The 21,011-nt window shown below is 33.6% G+C and overlaps 1 protein-coding gene across 1 annotated transcript; it reads left to right on the top strand.

The window, feature by feature from the left end:
* Nucleotides 1–260: 260 nt before the first annotated feature.
* On the top strand, nucleotides 261–1,583 carry LOC124930540 (aspartic proteinase CDR1-like). The gene has a single exon (XM_047470873.1). It carries the CDS (start codon nucleotides 261–263, stop codon nucleotides 1,581–1,583), a length of 1,323 nt encoding a protein of 440 aa, XP_047326829.1.
* The last annotated feature ends 19,428 nt before the right edge of the window (nucleotides 1,584–21,011 follow it).

The raw sequence follows: 21,011 nt of genomic DNA, 5'->3' as shown, positions 1-21,011 counted from the left end.
TATAATTAAATGTATAGTCAATATTTTATAAATTTTGTAATGAACCTATGAATCATAATGAATTAAGTAAATCTGATCTCTTTCCTAATTTAATGATCTATATTTTATTTTATGCAAATTAAACGGCTGTAATATTCAAACGAATTGATTTGAAATCATTCCTTTCACATTTTATTGACTGTTCATTTCCTTCACTATAAATATCACAATTACCCATAGTTTTTACATCCACCATTCCTCATCCTTTGGTTAGTTTCAATATGGCTAACATTTCTTTTTACCATGCAACCCTAGTCTTATACATCTTGTTACAACTTTCGGCCACATCACCTACAGACGCATTACGTGGTTTTACCACCCCTTTCATTCATAGAGATTCACCAGCATCTCCATTTTACGACCCCTCCTTAAGTCAAGGCGATCGAACCACTGAAGCCATTCGTCGTTCTATCTCTCGCTTGTCTCGTTTCAAGTCGGCCCTTAACCTCCTAAACGACGATGTCAAGGAAACCGAAGATGTGGACACCAAAATCGTTTCGGGTAGTGGAGAGTATCTCATGGAGTTTTACGTGGGCACCCCACCCTTCAAGCAACTAGCGATCGCTGACACTGGAAGCGATATTACATGGACTCAGTGCCTTCCATGCGTAAGTTGCTTCAAGCAGAATCAACCAATTTTTAATTCGGAGAATTCGTCAACTTTTCGTCCATTGACTTGCGGTTCAAGTTTATGTCAAGCCCTAGAAGACTCGAGTGCATGCTCGGGTACAAGTGGAACGTGTAAATACCAATTAGGTTATGGCGATAGTTCCTCAAGCCTTGGAGTCTTGGCTACGGAAACTTATACCATGGGGGGAACATCGATCCCAAAATTGGTTTATGGATGCTCACACGACAGCCAAGGCACCTTTCGGCCAGATGCTGCCGGAATTGTAGGGCTTGGAGGTGGTTCCCTTTCGCTAGTTGGGCAACTTGGAAAATCGATAGCCGGAAAATTCTCTTATTGTTTGATGTCCGATAATAAAGTTGGTGTGAGTAGCAATATTAGTTTTGGCTCAAACGCGATTGTATCCGGTTCGGACGTGGTCACCACTCCAATGGTCTCAAAGAGCCCGTCAACTTTCTATTACCTCACATTGGAATCGATTAGTGTTGGTGGAGACAATAACAAGCGATTTCCATTTAAAAATGTTAACCAAGTTGAAGAAGGTAATATCATAATTGATTCGGGCACTACTCTAACTCTTTTACCATCCGACATGTACCAAAGTTTGGAAGATTCATTGAAAAGTGCGATTAATGCAAAACCGATTGAGGATCCACACGGAATTTTGAATCTTTGTTACAATAATAAAGAGGGCTTTACCGCTCCATCTATCACCGCCCATTTTGCTGGTGGCGCCGACTTGACATTGTCGACATCGAGTACTTTTGTTTTGAATGGAGATTTGTTGTGTTTGGCTTTCAGGCCCGATGATCAAGTGGCTATATTTGGAAACTTGTCACAAATGAATTTCTTGATCGGATATGATCTTGAGAATCGTACTGTCTCCTTCAAGCCTACGGATTGCTCTAAAGAGTAATTTTATTGTTATTTATAATTATCTATTTAGATTTGAAAATCATTATGGAAATTTTAAAGTATTTGATTCTTGTTAGTTGATTATCAATATATTTATATATATATATTAATCTGCTTTTCTTCTTAAAGGGAAATTTAATATTTCTTTTGTTTATGTCTATGTAAGAAATAATTTAATCTTAAATTAAATGAAAATATATAATTAAGTGTGTCGAATAATTTGAGTTGCGGTCAAATTGGATGTTGGAAATTTAGTGCTCAATACTTTTTTCAAGGTAAATTATTGTTTTAAGCTATAGATATATTAAGTTTTTCAAATTCTGCACCTGATTAAATAAATAAGTGTGTTTGCGGGATACTTAATTAACTTGTTATCCCATATTTTTATATTAAGCTTATATATATATAATATAAATGAAAAATAATATATTATTTTTTCCAAAACATAAATTTATAAAATTTGAATAAGATGCCCATATAATATTATGTTCGAATATAATAAATATAATATATAAGGATGATACCTAGCTTAGATAGAATGTCATTTTTTTAAAATTATTTATTTTAAATTAGATTAAGTAATTTTTTTTAAAATAATTTTTATAATAATAAATTAAAAATAAAAATAATAAAGAATACATTAGGATAACACGATTGACAAGAATATTTTAAGTAATTATTTATTCTAATGGGTAATTTGAAAGCGAGCTCAACGTTTAAGTTATGTAATATGTTTACACAATAGATTCATACTATGGACGTTTAACATATGTACATTTGTCTTACTCGTACTCGTTTAACAGCAGAGTTTCTTGCTGTAAGTAATTCTTCAGTATCGGTATTTTCCTATTCAATAGTTGACGGGTGATAGTTTAAGTTAAAGTAAAAAGTATAATTGGTAAGCGTTATTTAAAAAAAGAAATTTGTATACACAATTATGAATAATTGGTTGTGCACAACTTGAATATTATATATTCACCAAATAGTTTATTTTCTCAAACTTTCACACAAATTTATTCTTATGCATAGAGGCTTCATGGTGTTTCATTTATTTATTTTATAACTGACTCAAGTAATACTCAACATTTGCTTCCAAATGTAGGATTATTGATAAGCTCAAATAAAAAAGAATAGACAACTAATAACTATATAAAAAGAAAGTAATTTATATTACTATTTGTCGGAACAAATATATATTTTAAATTATATTAAATAAATAAATATATTGGTGAATTATATTTATTAGTCGGTTCTGGAATCGGAACGTGTATATAAATATCATCCTCCACATTTTTTTTTATAAAATCCAGAAAAACATATTTAAACGGATCAACATATTCAAAAAAATCAATTCAACCTAGATATGTGGAACCATTATGATTGTGATCCTTATATATAATAATAATAAAAAAATTTGTATTTACACATTACAACAAAAAGAAATCTGACTACCCTTAAAAAGACTTCTATCAATCCTTAAAAACGTCTCCAAAAATATCACCGACCCTTATTTTTGCGTCGCCGTAAGCAGGGTCAGCGCAAGTTATAGCAACGCTAATTTAAGCGCCGGTAACATGAATTTAAGCGTCGCCAAAAACCCATTTAATTTTTAACCATTTTACTTTTTAATTTTATTCTTCTTTGTATTTTTTTTTTTAAAATTAAATAATTATTAAAAACATTTAAAAATCACTTTCTATTCCTTATTAATAATTTAAATAATAACAAAAGAAATAAAATTTCTCATAAAATAATATCCTAATCAAATAAATAATTGTCACAGCTAATTCAATTGGTACAGAAAAGCTCAATCCATCAGTCACCCTTTTTTTTCATAATGTTCACACCTACAACTTCACCATCAATGCTCACAAGAGGTCCACCTGAATTACCCTGTTCAAACACAACATGGTTTTTTAACTCTTTAAAAATTTAAACAAATCATATATAATCAATGGACATCAAAGTTACACTCATAGAATTAATAGCACAATCAGTCTGTGAGTATTCCCTCCGCATTCCTTCAATACCCAAGTCGCTGTTTTTACGATCAACACAACTAATAGAGAAACAAATTTTGCAAACGAATCCTCAAAAAGAGTACCAGCAAGCCAAATGGTGAACTACAATAGTTAAGATTAATAAGAATACCTCACAATACCAGCTGTAACAGTATTTTAAAGTGAAAGAGGACACCCCATTGCAAGCACTCAATCTCCAGGACGAAGGTTGCTTGAAGGGCCAAGTTTTGTAGATGGAAGCGAGGTTTTGGAGTCGATCTTCACTATTGCAATATCAGAGTGCAAGTATGCGTTGACCATCTTATAATGTTACATCAACCTATAAAAGAACAACTCTTACAGCTCATACAAAACAAAATTAATAATCTTACACTGACTGACCTTCCCCACTTTGGTTGATAAGCCATGGTGACTCAATACCGAATGAGCGCACGTCAATATAGTACCATCATAATCGATTATGGTGCCAGAACCAACACTCTTTTCCAAGGTAACTCCGTGTAAATCTTAAAATGAGAAACCCTTTTAAAGATCAAACACCAAAAACTGAAATGTCAACTTCTTCTTTCTATAAGTTCACAATAAACACCTTCTGAGACAGACAAATTAACTACAGCAGGACCACTTATTGCAACGACATTGGCAATTGAATCTCTACTGAAGCACCCATTACAACCTTTAGCTTCTTTGCTCGTATCTGCGGGTGGTGGAATATCTCTTCCAGACCTAGAGAAAAACAATGGCATATTTCCTGTCATTACAGAACCATGTATACATATTGAAGATGTAAAAGGGTGGTGGTTCAAGATGAGTACAATAATTAAAAAAAAAACTAGTAAAAGATGATAACTATATTGAAGAGACCCACCTAGGCAATTAAAAGAGGGCTGAGAAACATTGGTCCCCAAATTTTCCATGGCCACCAAGATGGATGATCATGCTTTGGGATATTAACATAAATCCATAAGAATGATCCTAAATGAGCAGAATGTACATTCATTGATTTGAATGGTGGATCAATTTTATTTATTTATTTTTTTATAAAACTTAATTCAAATTAAATTTGATTGGGAGTTACCTATAAAAAAAAAATAATCAAAAAATAATATAAAATAACATCTATAAAATCAAGAATAAATAATTAATGATATATATGTCAAATTTTATTAAAAATTACAAAATAATTTTTTTAAATAAAAAATCGAAAGATTGTGTAATTTGTTCTAAAGACAAACTCAATGAATTAAAGGCAAATGACATGATCTTTAATTTTTTATTTATATATATATATATATATATATATATATATATATATATATATATATATATAATTAAATCTCTTATATATATATATGATTTTTTATTATTAATTTTTATATTTATGTATATAATTATTAAATTTCATTAAAATATTTATGTAATATATATTATTTATTTTATCTATATATAAATAAAGAAAAAAATTATTTAATTGACCTTTCAATACAATATGTTTGTTGGGTGGTATATTTTTTCCTATTTTAAGTTAGACTAATAATCTAATAATTAAAATTGAAAATGAGAATTTTCATCTTTTAAAACTTTTTGTAGTTAGAGACTTTTTTTATATAATTTCATTTCATATTTTAACCGTTTGTATGATTTTCTAGTAACTGATTCGTCAACCCGACTCGTATGATCTTATAAAGTGAGTAGTGCGTTTTGGTGCAAGTGCCATATAATCTAGACTTTTTTTTATAACTATATATATATAATATATATATAACTATATATAGAAGTTACAAATTTATATATAGAGTTTAGTCTAATAGATGAAAGATTTTAAAAAAATTAACATAATAAATTTGTTATCGTCCATATTCGTTAAATGGATGATGATTCTTTAATACAATATTAAATATATGGTTCATAAATTTGTTAAAGGAAGCGTTGTTACAGACTTCCTAGCCAATCAATATTACATCACGATTGAGTCTTCCTATACACTCGACTTTCTGGATGACAACATAATGACTGTCACTTCAGACATGTGAAAGTTAATGTTTTACAATATGACATCACCATGAAATTTCTATGGAATTGGATTTCTCTTAATAGATCCCAAAGGGACTTATAATCCCATCTCTATTAAGTTAGAATATTCTGTGACCAACAACGAGGCCGAGTATGAGGCATATCTCTAAGGTCTCAAAATCGCGTATGAACGAGGAGCTACAAAACTAGACATAGTTGGCGACTCTAACCTGGTTATATCCCAGGTCAACGAAACATGGCAAGTACGAGGGAAAAATATTAAATCCTATCATACATGCCTACTCCAATTTATCGAGAAGTTCAATAATGTGTCTTTTGTTCGCACGCCAAGAAGCTAAAATCGCTTTTCCGATGCTTTGGTTACACTAGCCGCTATGACCTAAATCCCTGTTGGAATTAAGGTTAAACCTCTAAAGAGCAAAAAAAAAAACCTAATTTCAAAATCGAAGTGGTAGCCTCCATTTAAGTGCCCACCAAACCATGGTTCGACATTCTTCAAAAACTACATCGAGTATGGAGAATATATGTCCCATTTTCGAGCTAAGGAACGAAGAGTCCTATGCTAGTATTCCACCAGCTATACTTGGATAACTAACAATTTGTATAGACAAACTTTTTATGGTCAAAGCATGCTCTACGTCAATGGTCTTAAAGCACTAAAGATCATAGAGGAAGTACACGAGGGATTATGTGGTCCACATATGAATGGACTAGCTCTTGCCAAGAAAATACTCCTTCTCGGATATTATTAGCAAAATATGGGACATGAATGTGTCAGCTATGTAAAAAGTTATCACCAGTGTTAGTGTTAGATCTATGCTGGTCAAAAACATACTCTAGCATCTTTGTTTTACAATATAACATCACCATGGCCCTTTTCTACGTGGGGATTTAATGTCATTGTGAAAAATCATCCCCACGCGTCAAATGGACACGAGTTCATACTCTTAGCTATCGACTTTTTTTCTAAATGGGCCGAGGTAGCATCTTACAAGATTTTGAAACCTACTCAAGTGACAAAGTTCATCTGTATCAATATCATCGTCAAATACGGAGTACCTCATGCCATTATTTCAAATAACGGAAAACATTTCCAAGGAAATGTTTTATCCTTGCTCAAAGAGTTCAAAACTGATCATCACAAATCATCACCTTATCGACCCCAAACTAATAGCGCGGTCGAAGTAGCTAACAAAAAAGATGAACCGTGCATACAAGAATTTACATGAGAAGATGTCATTTGCCTTGTGGGAATATCGTACGACTGCTCGGACCTCAATAGACAAAGCTCCCTATTCTCTAGTATATGGTATGGATGTCGTACAACATATCGATATTGAAATCCCTACATTGAGAGTCCTTTTAAAGTAACAAGTCATTGAAGAAGACTGGGTAAAATCTCGATATGATCAGTTCACATTGATGGAAGACCACATGTTGGATGCGTTATACTAACCCAAGTTTACTAGAAACGAATGCCCGATACCTTTAATAGAAAGGTCAAGCCCATTAACCTAAAAGGTGACTTGGTGTTCAAACGAACCAGAGAATTATTAAACTTTAGGGTAAGTTCCGACCACGATGGGAATGACCCTTTCTAATTTAGCAAATCATCTCTAGAGGTGCACTTCACTTATTTACAGTTGAAGGTAAATAGTTTATTGCTCCAAAGAATCTAGACGCATTGAAACGATATTATGTGTAATAACATGTGCAAATGATTATGACGACTCATAATCCAACCTTACTAGCATTATGATGGCTCACAATCCAACCTTAATAGGATTTGACGTCTCACAATCCAGCCTTACTAGGACTATTATGGCTCACTATCCATCCCTACCAGGATTTTAATAGATTTAGTCCCCAACCTCGAATGGACTAATCGATCTATAGTTTTGTAGAACTACGTCATTTTGGGAGAACTACTTGAGACTTAATTTTTCCAAAGGAATGAAAATAAAATATGTCAAGGACAAAAAGGAAGATACGTAGACTACCTATATATAGGTCTAGTCTCAAAAATAAATAATAAATCGACAACTCCTAGTGCTATCTCACTTAAGTCTAAAGAAAATAGGAACTTTGGTTCTTTCCACCAACTGCTGACAAAGATATTAGGAAATAAGTAGGGACAAAAGTCAAGAGCAACTTTGTTAATTAATAAGTGATTAATCTCTCAAATATGACCCCGAGTTTCTAGAAAACTCTAATCAATAAATATTCTTAATAAGCTTGTTTTTGTGCTACGCGGTTATCTAGGAAATTAACCCTCTATGGAAGGCTTTAGAAAAAAGAACTGAAATAAACCCCAAAGGCCAAGTCAAAGCTGCATTTGAGAAATGACGTCTCATTCCCCTTCGTGCAAGAGAACAAAGAGAGTTCGACTCATGTCTTCAAAAAAATCAATACATATATGTATAATAAACACTCATAGGTTGATGTGAAATCACCATTTATGCTCACTCGGACGACTGTTCCGATGACTATCGCAAGAGCAAAAGAGTATTGATTCCACCAAATATTTCTTGGGAACCAAACAAATAATAATAATAATATATGCTCCAGTATAGGTTGAGGTGTTGAAATCATCGTTTATGCTCACTCGATCGGCTATCCCGATGACTATCACAAGAGAAAAAACATATTAATTTCTCCATATTTACCTAGAAGCCAGAAAAAAAGAAGAAAAAAAATTCCCGAACTAGAAAGTTGAAACTCTCTCTATGAGTAAGAGGAATATTCAAACTTTTGAAAGATTGTGGCCCACGGAAAAAATAACCAAAAATATAACTGAATGAGACTCCACGTATCGGTCACCTTCCTTGCAATTTAAGAGTTTGGATAATCGTCTACACGAAATTGAATTTATCATCTATATCTTAACATAAGATAAAAAAGGAACTCGGGCTCTTTAAGCGAGGTAATCTCTACCAATTACAGAATTCTCGCAAGTTAACCCCCGAACACATTTCGAATCCAAGTTTCCATGATTCATGGATATGATCAAAATTCTTCTGTTTTCAAGCATTATTTAAACAAAATTGGGGATAGTCCATCCCCAAGTAGCTTTTGTCAAAATCTCTCAACACCATAAAATAAATAAGGCACCATAAAGCATGATAAAGTAACATGCACCTCTTCCTTGTAACGAAAAATAAAAACACAACCGGTCGATATTTCACCTAATTGTGAATATCACTTCGTAAAACAAAAGAGAAAAATATTATGTTGAAATATTTCCTAAACGATGAGAGTTCATTGGAAGCCAACGATTTTAATCTAGTTGCAAAGGACATTTTGTCACATTAACGCCAATGCTCCCCTCAACACAACCAATTGATGTTTAACCTAGTTGCAAAGGACCCTTTTTTTTGGGAAAACGGTTAGAACCATTTCATTAAAATCCCAAAAGTGGGAGGGTTATAAATCAAAGATAGACAAACCCTAGCTATGATTAAGGATGAAGATCAAAAGACCCTACAAAAATTGATTGGTAACATTCATACATTCTAAAAAAATAGAGATTACAAACAGAAAAGACTACATTCAAACTTAACTATCCCAACTTAGCATTTTCCCATGCCATCTGTTTTCATTGAGAGACCTTCTTTCCCTTCCTCTTTCTTTTCTCGTTCTCTGACGATGAAAGAAGGTTGTATTGAAGATGATGATGAGTATTGTTGTTGTTAGGATTTGTATCTCCCAAATCCGACCTGCTTGAAAACAATCCGTAAAAACACAAGAAAGAAGAACACAAGAACACACAGATTTATAGTGGTTCACTCAAATTGAGCTACATCCACTTCAGCCACCACCAGATTTACTATGAAGAAGAAGAAGAAATACAGAGTTTTTGCCTCACACTTTATCTCTCTAGAATTCTGTCTCTACCATGTAAACCCTTAATAATTACATATTTATAGGGTAAACATTCAAGTAATAAACCTAAATAACTTTTGTTAGGCCCAAGCCCAAAACCAAAAAAATAAAACCCAATAAACTCTAATTAACAATGTAGAATTTATTATAAGTGTAGGCTCCATAACTCAACAATCTCCCACTTGGAGACTAACTTCATCATCTCTCGATCGGTAGTGGCTTTCCATTCGGTGTCTTAACGAAGAAAACCAACTGAAGTTGCACACAACTTCAGTTTCTCATTTGTCACAGCTTTCGTCAACATATCAACTGGATTCTCACTCCCGGGAATCTTCTCAAGAGCTAATACTCCATCTTCTAAAGCTGATCGGATGAAATGATAAAGAACTTGTATATGCTTCGTCCTGCCATGATAAACAGGATTCTTTGCCAAATAAATGGCACTCTGACTGTCTCATCGCAACACACTTCCCTCGTAGGCTTGACCCAATTCTCACAAAAAAGGTTGTAATCACATCATCTCCTTAGCAGCTTCTGTCACAGCAACATACTCTGCCTCACAACTAGAAAGAGCATCAATCTTCTGCAATTTTGAAACTCAACTGATTGCAGTACCTCCCAGAGTATAAATGTACCCTTTTGTGCTCTTCCTACTATCAACATCACCACCATTATCAGCATCAACATATCCTTCCAAACCCATATTAGACTTTTGAAAACACAAAGCAAGACCCGTACTTCTTCTTAAGTATCGTAGTATCCACTTTACTGCTTCCCAATGTTGTCTACCCGGATTGCTCATGAATCTGCTAACAACTCCATCTACATGTACTATGTCTAGTCTTGTGCAAACCATTGCATACATAATACAACCAATGGCAGAGGCATACGGAACAGTTGCCATGTAATTTTTCTCCTCCTCTGTTGAAGGCGACTGATATTTAGATAGTCTGAAGTGACTAGCTAAAGGGGTAGTAACTGGTTTTGCATCATACAAGTTGAACTTGCTAAGAACTTTCTTCACATATTCTTCTTGTGAAAGCTTGAGAACTTCTTCATCCCTGAAAATTCTCATCCCAAGGATTTGTTTTGCAGCACCCAAATCCTTCATTGCAAACTTTTCAGACAACTCTTTCTTGAGCTTGTTAATCTCATACAAGCTTGGTCCAGCAATCAACATGTCATCAATGTAGAGGAGATGAATAATGTACGATTTATCAAATCTCTTGATATAACAACAATGATCAGCTTCACACCTTAGAAAATTATTACTTTTCATGAAGCTATCGAACTTCTTGTACCATTGCCTTGGAGCCTGTTTCAAACCATACAGACTCTTCTGAAGCTTACACATAAGCTCATCTTTTCCTTTGATTTCAAATCCTTCTGGTTGTCGCATATAAATCTCTTCATCTAAATCACCATGAAGAAAAGCAGTTTTGACATCCATTTGTTGAAGATGAAGGTCTTCTTTCACAACCAAACTCAAAATAGTTCTGATTGTCATCAATTTAACTACTGGAGAGAAGATTTCATTATAGTCAATACCTTCTTTCTGTTGAAATCCTTTCACAACCAACCTTGCTTTGTACCTCATGGTTTTATCATGTTCTTCTTTAATCCTGAAGATCCATTTGTTGTGAAGTTCTTTCTTTCCCTTTGGTAGCTCAGTGAGCTCCCAAGTCTGATTCAACATCAAAAAGTCCATCTCATCTTTCATAGCAGACTCCCACTTAATCGATTCATCAGATTGTATTGCTTCCTCATAACATTCAGGTTCACCACTATCTGTCAACAAGATATAGTTCAGAGATGGAGACCACCCCTCAACTAGTTTTCGATTCCTTGATGATCTTCTCAACTGTATAACCGGTGTTTGCTGATTTACCTCTAGGATCACGTTCTCAACGATTTCATCTTCAACAACACATTGTTCTTCTTCGACAAGCGGTATATATTCAGCTGAAAATTCTCTCAAATCGACTGTACCAGTCTCTTCTAACTTGGAATCACCATCTGATGTCTTCCCAACACAATCTTTTTAGAGAACCTGTTCATTGAAGATAACATTTCTGCTACGAATGCTCTTCCGATTTTGATTATCCCAGAAACGATAACCAAACTCGATATCACCATAACCAATGAAAAAACATTTATTAGACTTTGGATCAAGCTTGCTCTTATCACATTCATTAATATGAACATATGATAAACAACCAAACACTTTCAAATAAGAAAGGTTTACCTTTTTATTGCTCCAAGCTTCTTCAGGATTCTGAATTCAAGAGGAACAGAGGGTCCCCTATTTATCAAATAGGTAGCAGTATTAATAGCTTCTGCCCAGAAGGTTTTAGGCAGCCCTGCATACAATCTCATGCTTCTAGCACGCTCGTTCAATGTTCGATTCATTCTTTCAGCTACTCCATTCTCTTGAGGCGTTCGGGGAACAGTCTTCACCATACTGATCTCATTCTCAGCACAATACTCTTTGAAATCTGAATTGATATATTCACCTCCGTTGTCGGATCTCAAGCACTTAACTTTCTGATTTGTTTCATTTTCAACCAAGCCTTCCACTTCTTGAAAATAGCAAATACTTCAGACTTGTGCTTCATAAAGTAAACCCATACTTTTCTTGTTGAATCATCTATAAAATTCACATAGTAGTATGATCCGCCAATAGAAGAAACAGGTGCAGGTCCCACACATCAGTGTGTACCAACTCTAGTCTTTCTTTCTTGAGCTCCTTCCCAATCTTTAAGAAACTCACCCGTTTCTGTTTTCCAAGAATGCAGTTTTCACATAACTGATGTTCAACAGACTTCAGTTCTGGAATCTGTCCATTCTTCAAAAGAATTTTCATCCCTTTTTCGCTCATATGGCCTAACCTGCAATGCCACAATTCACTGTTCTTCGAGTCATTAACTACAACAGCAACTGTTTCTCTGCAAGTTGAAGTCGTGTATAACGTTCCAGTTTTGTGACCTCGAGCAACAACAATTGCTCCTTTAGTCACCTTCCATGCACCATTTCCACAACTGAAATTGTGACCTTCTTCATCAAGTTGTGTAACAGAGATCAAATTGCGCATTAAACCTGGAATGTGTCTCACCTTATTAATCTTCCAAACAGAACCATTTGCCATCTTCAATTTGATGTCCCCCATGCCAACAATATTCAGTGGCTCACCATCTGCAAGATATACTTTCCCACAGTTTCCAGCCACATAATTCTCCATTAATTCTTTATGAGCAGTGGTGTGGAAAGACGCTCCTGAGTCTAAAACCCATGAATCTATCGGGCTATCAACAGACAGAAGTAACGCATCAGTGAAAGATTCTGAAACAACGTTGGTTGCATCATTTTTATCATCACCATTTTTCTTTGGTGCTTTGCAGTTCCTCTTTAACTGACCCTGTTTACCACAATTCCAGCACTCAAATGTCCTCCCAGACTTTGACTGACTCCTCCTGCTCCTTGACATAGATATGCTCTTACCTCGGTTGAAATTTCTATCATTATCTCTTCCTCTGTTTTCCACATTCAGAGCAGAACCTTTGAATGTTTCACCAAAATCAATTTTACGAACCTCTTCAGCAAGAATACGATCTCTAACTTCAATAAATTTCAGTTTAGCATTTCCAGATGAATTACTAATTGCTGCCCTCATAGGTTCCCAACTATTTGGTAGAGATGCTAACAAAATCAGGGCACTAACTTCATCCCCAAAATTAATCTCAACAGATAGCAATTGATTCACAATTGTATTGAATTCATTCAAATGAGTAGTGATAGAAGTACCATCAACCATTCTTAAGTAAAAGAGTCTTTTCATTTAATGTACCTTGTTGTTAGCAGATGGTTTCTCATACATATCAGAAAGAGCTTTCATCAGACTCATGGTGGTCTTCTCCTTTGCTACATTGTGAGCAACTGTCTTGGCTAGCGTCAATCGGACAACTCCCAAAACCTGTCTATCAAGGAGTTTCCATTCAGCTTCATCCATCTTCTCTAGTTTCTCACTCAAAGGAACATGAAGCTTCTTTCCATAGAGATAATCTTCAATTTGCATTCTCCAGAAGGCGTAATCTGTCCCATCAAATCTTCCAATTCCATGTCCTATACTGTTCTCACTTGTCATTGTTTCCAATGCTTAGATCTAGCCTAGCTGCTCTGATACCAGTTGTTAGGATTTGTATCTCCCAAATCCGACCTACTTGAAAATAATCCGTAAAAACACAAGAAAGAAGAACACAAGAACACACAGATTTATAGTAATTCACTCAAATTGAGCTACATCCACTTCAGCCACCACCAGATTTACTATGAAGAAGAAAAAGGAATACAGAGTTTTTGCCTCATACGTTATCTCTCTAGAATTATGTCTCTACCATGTAAACCCTTAATAATTACATATTTATAGGGTAAACATTCAGGTAATAAACCTAAATAACTTTGGTCAGGCCCAAGCCCAAAACCAAAAAAAGAAACCCAATAAACTCTAATTAACAATGTATAATTTATTATAAGTGTAGGCTCCATAACTCAACAGTTGTTTCTCATTTTGAATTCTCTCTTTGTACGAGCCCGTTTTGATTTGATTGAAAAAATTGTTTCTGAGAATTTCAGGGCTTTTATCTTTGTTATCTTCAACTTGAATTTATGTGTAATTGTCTTCATTTTCTTCGGCTTCAGCTTCAGACTCCACATTGGTTTTAGAATTTTCTTTATCGGCTTTAGAATTCTCTGTTTCAGCTTTGAAATTTTAGGTATCTTCCTCTTGAGTTTCCTCAACAATAACTCGAGGTTCATCTTCCATTTCCATTCCGATCCTTCGCATTATAGAAACTTTTATATTCCTCTTCACCTTGATTCCCTTTATTTTCTTTCCTTTACTGCTTTCCTTTTTCCTAGAATCTTTCTTACTTTCCTCCTATGCATTTTCCTTATTTTTGTCTTTTTTATCACTATTCTTGACTTTCACAATATTCTCTTCCATTCTTAATTATTCTGTTTCATTTTCCTGCTTTTTTTTGCTTCTCGGGCTTTCATGATTTTTCTGTTCTTCCTCAATTGATTTTGCACATTTAGTACTAACATGTTGGAAAGTATTGTAGAAAGAACACCTGTTTGGCCTCCATTCATACGAGATTTCAATTACTGTGGACTTTCCCTTCCTATCATCAACTGTCATGTTTTGTGGCAGTGTACTTTGAGGATGCACTTCAATGATTATTCTAGCAAAAGTAAGATGCTTTCCTCCCCCTATAATTGGGTTCATATATAATGGTGTTCCCAATAGACTAGAAAATTGTCTTAGAGCTTTTACATTATACACGTGTGTTGTGATGTTCCTAAGTTTGAAACATATTTGAGCTGTTTCCTTTGGCTTGCTTAGAAGGCTCAATTCTTCAAACCATCTCTCACACTTCATACAGTTGGATCCAATATAAGTATGCTCAATTTTAAAATATCATCCAAGTTCGTTCCCTTTTTAAATTGTAGAAAATAGAGATCATGGATGTTTGCAGAAACCTTCTCTAGTCCTTTCTACTCCCATTATTTCATTAGTGATTCCTTAGAGTTTGGGAAAGATACACGGTTCTTTCCTATGTAGTTCCCAACAACTATATTATCCCATTCTTTGACGTATTTCTCCTCCACTTTAGTTGGCAATTTAAATTCAAAAGGAGAGTTGAGAATCTCACCCAAGTAGATTTGACCTTTGTATGCATGATCTTTTGCTTTCTTTTCTGCATTCTTTTTCCAGACTTCATTACCTTTCAGTTGGAATTGCTCCTAATAGTATAGCTCTTTGATTTGGGGGACTTCATTAGCTCCCTCATTGTTTCCACTAACCAATTTACTATCTTTTTGTATTCTTCCTTCTTAGTAGGTTTCAATCTTGAAGATAATGTATATTCAATTGGACGGTTGTTTATTGTATTTTCTCTTTGTTGAGAACAATCTCTCCTTTTTTGCATGCATCAGTAGCTTTATGATTTGATTTTTAAGTCCAAAGAAGTTTGCTCTTTCATTATACCCAACATTCCATATTCCTTCATTTTCCCCTGCTTTTCTACTATACTTTCTTCAGAATTTATATCAGTAATTGGTTCTTTACCTTTGCTGCATTCCTTATTTTCATAGATAATTTCTTCAGCAATCCTATCGATTTCTTTATCAACTACCTCCCATACTCCTTCCATCACAAATTCTAACTTCCTTATTCTTATTGTTTTTATTTCTTCACATTTTGATGAATAGTAGAACACAATAACAAAACAGAGCAATAACTTTGCGAAGGACACTTTGTCAAAACCAAAAAAGATAAACTGTTAATTAGAACAACTTCTCTCGTAAACAATTCCCAACTGAATTATGATTTTTCAACCAGCTGTGAAGGTCACTTTATACAAGACCTCTCCAATGCATATCTATTGATAGGCACAAAAGATCATTGTTATGATTCATAAAACCTTATTTTAATAGGCATCAATATAGGTCATTGTCATAAACTATCCCCTCATAGTGATTGTTGTCACCATCCTTAAGTAAAGTCCTATCTTATAATATGCATCCATAGAAGTCATTATTATGACTAATATCTAGTAGGAAAGTTCCATCTCTTGATGAACATAACAGGATTATTATCACTATTCTCCAGGAGAGTCCTTTATATCATTCTATCTTATTATACATTAGGGTATGAATTTCAAATATTCAAACATCGAACCTACGTTTTCTAAAAATAGAGGTTTGTTTTATTCAAACTCGGTTCGAGAGAGGCATTTTGTAAGCATGGAAATTTAACATACCCCAATTTATAATAAAATTATTAATTTATAATAATATTAAAATAATATTTTGAATTTTTTAATTCAGAATAATTCAAAGGAGGTTAAGAGTGAATTATGATTAATTATTGTGATAATTAAACCCTAAATAGAAAAATTAAATAAAAACAAAAAATAATTTGGGGGTTAAAATATGGTATTTATTTAACCTAAATTAAATATAAAAGGGGTTAAAATAATTTAATTATGATTTAAAACATAAATTATGTATAATTTTTTTCTTAAAACAATTAAATAAATCCTCCAGAATACCCAAAAATAAAATAAAAAAACATAATTTTTATTATGTTGTCAAAAATATTTTTGTGTATTAATTTGGTGAGGAAAATGAAAGAAAAGGGTTAAAATTTGATTTAAAAAATAACCCTTATATTAAAATTAAAACTGATGATCCATTGTGGTCGAAATCAAGAAGATTGGTTGCATCATGAATTATAGCCATTGGATCAACACTGTATTTTCATCCAGCGCCCAAAAAGAAGTCACGCATGTTGTTGTAGCCAAGCACGCACGCGTCTAGGTCCACACATGATCAGCTAACGAGGATGCTAACCCTGTTAGCCCAAACACCAAAACTCTAGACATAACAGTAGGCGATGGACGGAATGCCAACAGAGCGTTCATTTAAAAAAAATGACGTTGTTTTGTTCTTCTTCTTCGTGAACACCAGAGGCCTTGCTCGATGCTAGAGACCTTTTAGAAGCTCTATCTTTTTCATCCTTCGTCCTTATCCTTCGATATTTCACCCACGAGCACGTCTCTTCCTTTCCATCATTACCCCTAAGAATGAATTCAAAACATATACAAGAGCTAGGCTACCAAGGGAAAAACAGAACGAAGAAGAAATTTTAGAAGGAAAATTGAAGTTGAATTCAGTTATGAAATCGACTTAGCTCTGGTATAAATAGTCTCTAGGTATTCTTCTTCCAATCCATTGAACAAACATCACAAATTACAGCCTCATTGAAGAAATTCGAAGAACTCTAGCGACTGTCTTTTTGAAGAAATCGTTTTGGCGCTCTAAGCTTCGATCTAGGCCTTGAGAAATCTTCCTACAGATCATTGGAGTGTTCTCCAATCACTTGTAAGCTTCCCGACCTACTATAATTCAAATTGTGATTCAAAATTGATTTTTTTCAAGTTCGATCAGGTTGATCTTATTTAGGACTCAATTTTGTGGTTTTTAGTTGAAATCAATCCCTAGACGTTTTCTAAGCTTTTCATCGAAATAGATTTCATCAATTCAACTTAAATAAAAAAAACTCAAATTTGATTTGAAAATTTGAAAATTTTGAATTTCATGTTCTTGAGCTTTTAAACTTGAATTTGGATTCAATTAGCTTCATAACACGTTTTAAACATGTTAGGATGATTCTCAGATCATATTACATCCATTCCGATCATGCTTAATCCATTTGAAATTTTTAAAAATGAGTATGAATTTCAGTTTAAAAATTTGTTAAAGAACTTGATTGATGTTCTTGTTTGGGTTGTGTCGACTATAAAAAATATTTGAAAGTTGTTGGAAGAAGAGTTAGGCCACGAGATGGCCTAAATCAAAAGATCTTAAATTTCCCCTAAAAAACGAGTTTAGAAATTGATTGTTAGGATCGGGGTCGCCCTTGGAGGACCGGGGTTCCGGTTTCGAAAGGTTTGACCGCTTACACAACACAACACTCGCTCTGATTGGTGATAGTCCGGTTAGAGACTAAAACCGTTCTCAACATTACGCGAACTGTCACAGACTCTTGAATCGGGTTCAAGGTCGGAAATGTCTGTTTCAGCTTGAAGAAACACACACGACTTGAATGATGTTTATGAGGAATCGGTTTAAGGAGTATGAATAGACCGATTTTGATTAAGGAGTAGGGTTATGTTTCGGTTAGTGTAGTTCAGTTTTAGAGTAAATACGCAGGAAATAAGTAAAAGACACAAGACATGATTTTTTATGGATGTTCGGAGAAAACTCTCTTACGTCAACCCTTCTTCTTAGATTATGAGAAGGATCTCCACTAACTTTGAAAGTTACAACACTCACAATGCCGGTCGAGCCTAACTCGCTACTCGCCGGTTACACCACTTCACTCTTGATGTAATACAAAATAACACAATACTACAACAATGCTTTCGGTAAATGGAACAACTACTTAGGATCGCGCATGAGATTTCTTTCTCTCTCTTAAGATATTTCAGAACCGTAATAAATGAAGTCGCTTCGTCTTCCTTTATAGTAAATAAGATCCCAACGGTTATCTTCTTCTCTCACCGTGGGATTGGTCAGTTTGAAACCACGCCGGTTCAGAGATGTTGCGTGCACGTTTCATCTTTCTGACACTTGGCAAGCATGCATATACCGGTCAGGTATTGATGACGTAGTCGGTTGCAGTTCTGGACACGTGTCAAACATGCACCTTTCGGCTGTCTGATTCGGATCTTCGGATAAGCATATCATTATTGTTTTTATCGCATTTCTGATCCGGATTTTATCTTCTTGCATTTTCCCAAGAATCATCTATTTCGTCATATTACGTCATCTTGTAATTCTGAGTTTCCGGTTGATCATTTCGTAATATGGTCCGGCTGGAGTATGAACTTTTCTTTGCTAGCCGGTCTGTCTGAAATGTTGAAGACGGTTCCTCTTGATCATGACTTGATCATCTGGAGCCGAATTGCTTTGATGTATTCTTCAGCCGGTTTATGCGGTCTCCAGTCGGTTTATACGACTTGGTCTGTTCCTGCACATGAGAGTTAATAGTAGTTTAGTTTTCTGGCCGGTAAAAATTAACTTACTTAATTTTTCAATCAATTTCTCCCTTTTTGATTATTTAGAATAAATATTCAAAAATTGTAATGTGTGGCCGGTTCAAAAATTAACTTATTTAAGTTTTCTATCAATTTCTCCCTTTTTGATTATTTAGAATAAATATTCAAAAATTGTAATGTGTGGCCGGTTCAAAAATTAACTTACTTAATTTTTCTATCATTGATCGACTTAGAGTTTGATTGATTGAGTTTAGGATTAAGGATTATGATATCACCCTACATCCATATAAGTTGTTTGCAAGTTACCGATCATATATGTATCAAAAGTTACAATCTTCATACCAAATGAAGAACACTTGGTTTTATTGGACCGAGTCTATAGGACCGATGACTGAGAAGCAAGACCGAGAATCCTCGATCCTAACCGAGACCGATGACCGAGAAGCAAGACCGAGAATCCTCGATCCTAACCGAGACCGATGACCGAGAAAATTGACTTAAGACCGAAACCAAGGACCGATGTTCTTAAGTCAGGAGACTCAGGATCGAGCCCTAGGACCGATATTGTTGAGCTAGGACCAAGAAATCCATCCGAAGAGTTTTACCTAGGACCGAGAGGTCTGATCTGGGACCGAGAATCCTAGGTCTTATGATCGAGAAATCTAGATTTGGGACCAAGACTCTAAGACCTATGACCGAACAACCCGAGTTCAAGATCGAGCCTCCTAAACCCTAGGGCCGAACCCTCCAATCCCCTGACCGAGTGTCCCGAGCCCTGATCTAGACCACCCTCGATCTAGACTGAACCCATCCGTACCCCAGACCGGTAAAAACCGACTCAAGCCCTAAGACTCCGGTCCTAAGGCCGGTTTAGTTCCACTTTTTAAAACCCGAATTTATTTTTGTAATTTTGGAACCCCAATCTATTTTCAAATAATCCCGAAAGGTCAAAAATGATATTTTAAATATTTTTAGAATATTTTCAAAATAAATATTTTGGCTAAGATCTCGTTTGAAATTTATTTTTAAATTCTAATATTTCATAGGTCTTGTACTAAATCTTATATCAGCGCAATTGCATGTACGCAATTCTAAATAATTTTGTACAATTATTTACGTAATCTAAACTTATTTTGTTAAGGACTCCCGGACTACTAATTAAAGGAAATAAATCTTTCAATAACTAGACATTACCGAGGTTACAATTTTATTTCAAATTTTTTATTTCATAATATATTAAATATATAAATGTTATTTTATTAAATAATAACATATTTTGAGTGTCTAAATTTAGTTTTATAATAATAAATAAGTTTCAAAAAAAATTCTTCACTTTAAAACATAACATTTAGTTAATTATATTTTTAATTTAATTTTATAATTTAAATATTTTTTATTCATTTATTTTAATGTTTATATTTTATAATTTAATTTTATAAAACAAGATATTTCTTTAATTTCGGTATTTTTATTAATAATATATATTAAAAATTATATAATTATTATTTTTATTAAACAATAACATTAATTATTATTTTTATTTAATAATAATAATTTTAAAATATAATAATGTGTGAACAATTTATAAGAATATAATAAATTAAAATAATAAATATTTATTAATTATTTAAAATATATAAAAATACAATGTTATATATATATATATATATATATATATATATATATATATATATATATATATATATATATATATATATATATATATATATATATATATATATTTGTTTTATCATTTGAATATATTACCATATTTTTTGGATTTTTTTTTTCATGTTTATATATAAATAATTAATAATTTTAAAAATGTAATATTAAAAGAAGAAGAAAATACATTTTTATCGAACCTTTCAC

The sequence above is a fragment of the Impatiens glandulifera genome, chromosome 3, assembly GCF_907164915.1.
Source record: "Impatiens glandulifera chromosome 3, dImpGla2.1, whole genome shotgun sequence".
Lineage (NCBI taxonomy): Eukaryota > Viridiplantae > Streptophyta > Magnoliopsida > Ericales > Balsaminaceae > Impatiens > Impatiens glandulifera.
This window is presented reverse-complemented; position numbering and strand designations above follow the sequence as displayed.

Excerpts from the sequence above, each read along its gene's own strand:
- LOC124930540 (XM_047470873.1), top strand. The coding sequence starts at position 261 with ATGGCTAACATTTCTTTTTACCATGCAACCCTAGTCTTATACATCTTG.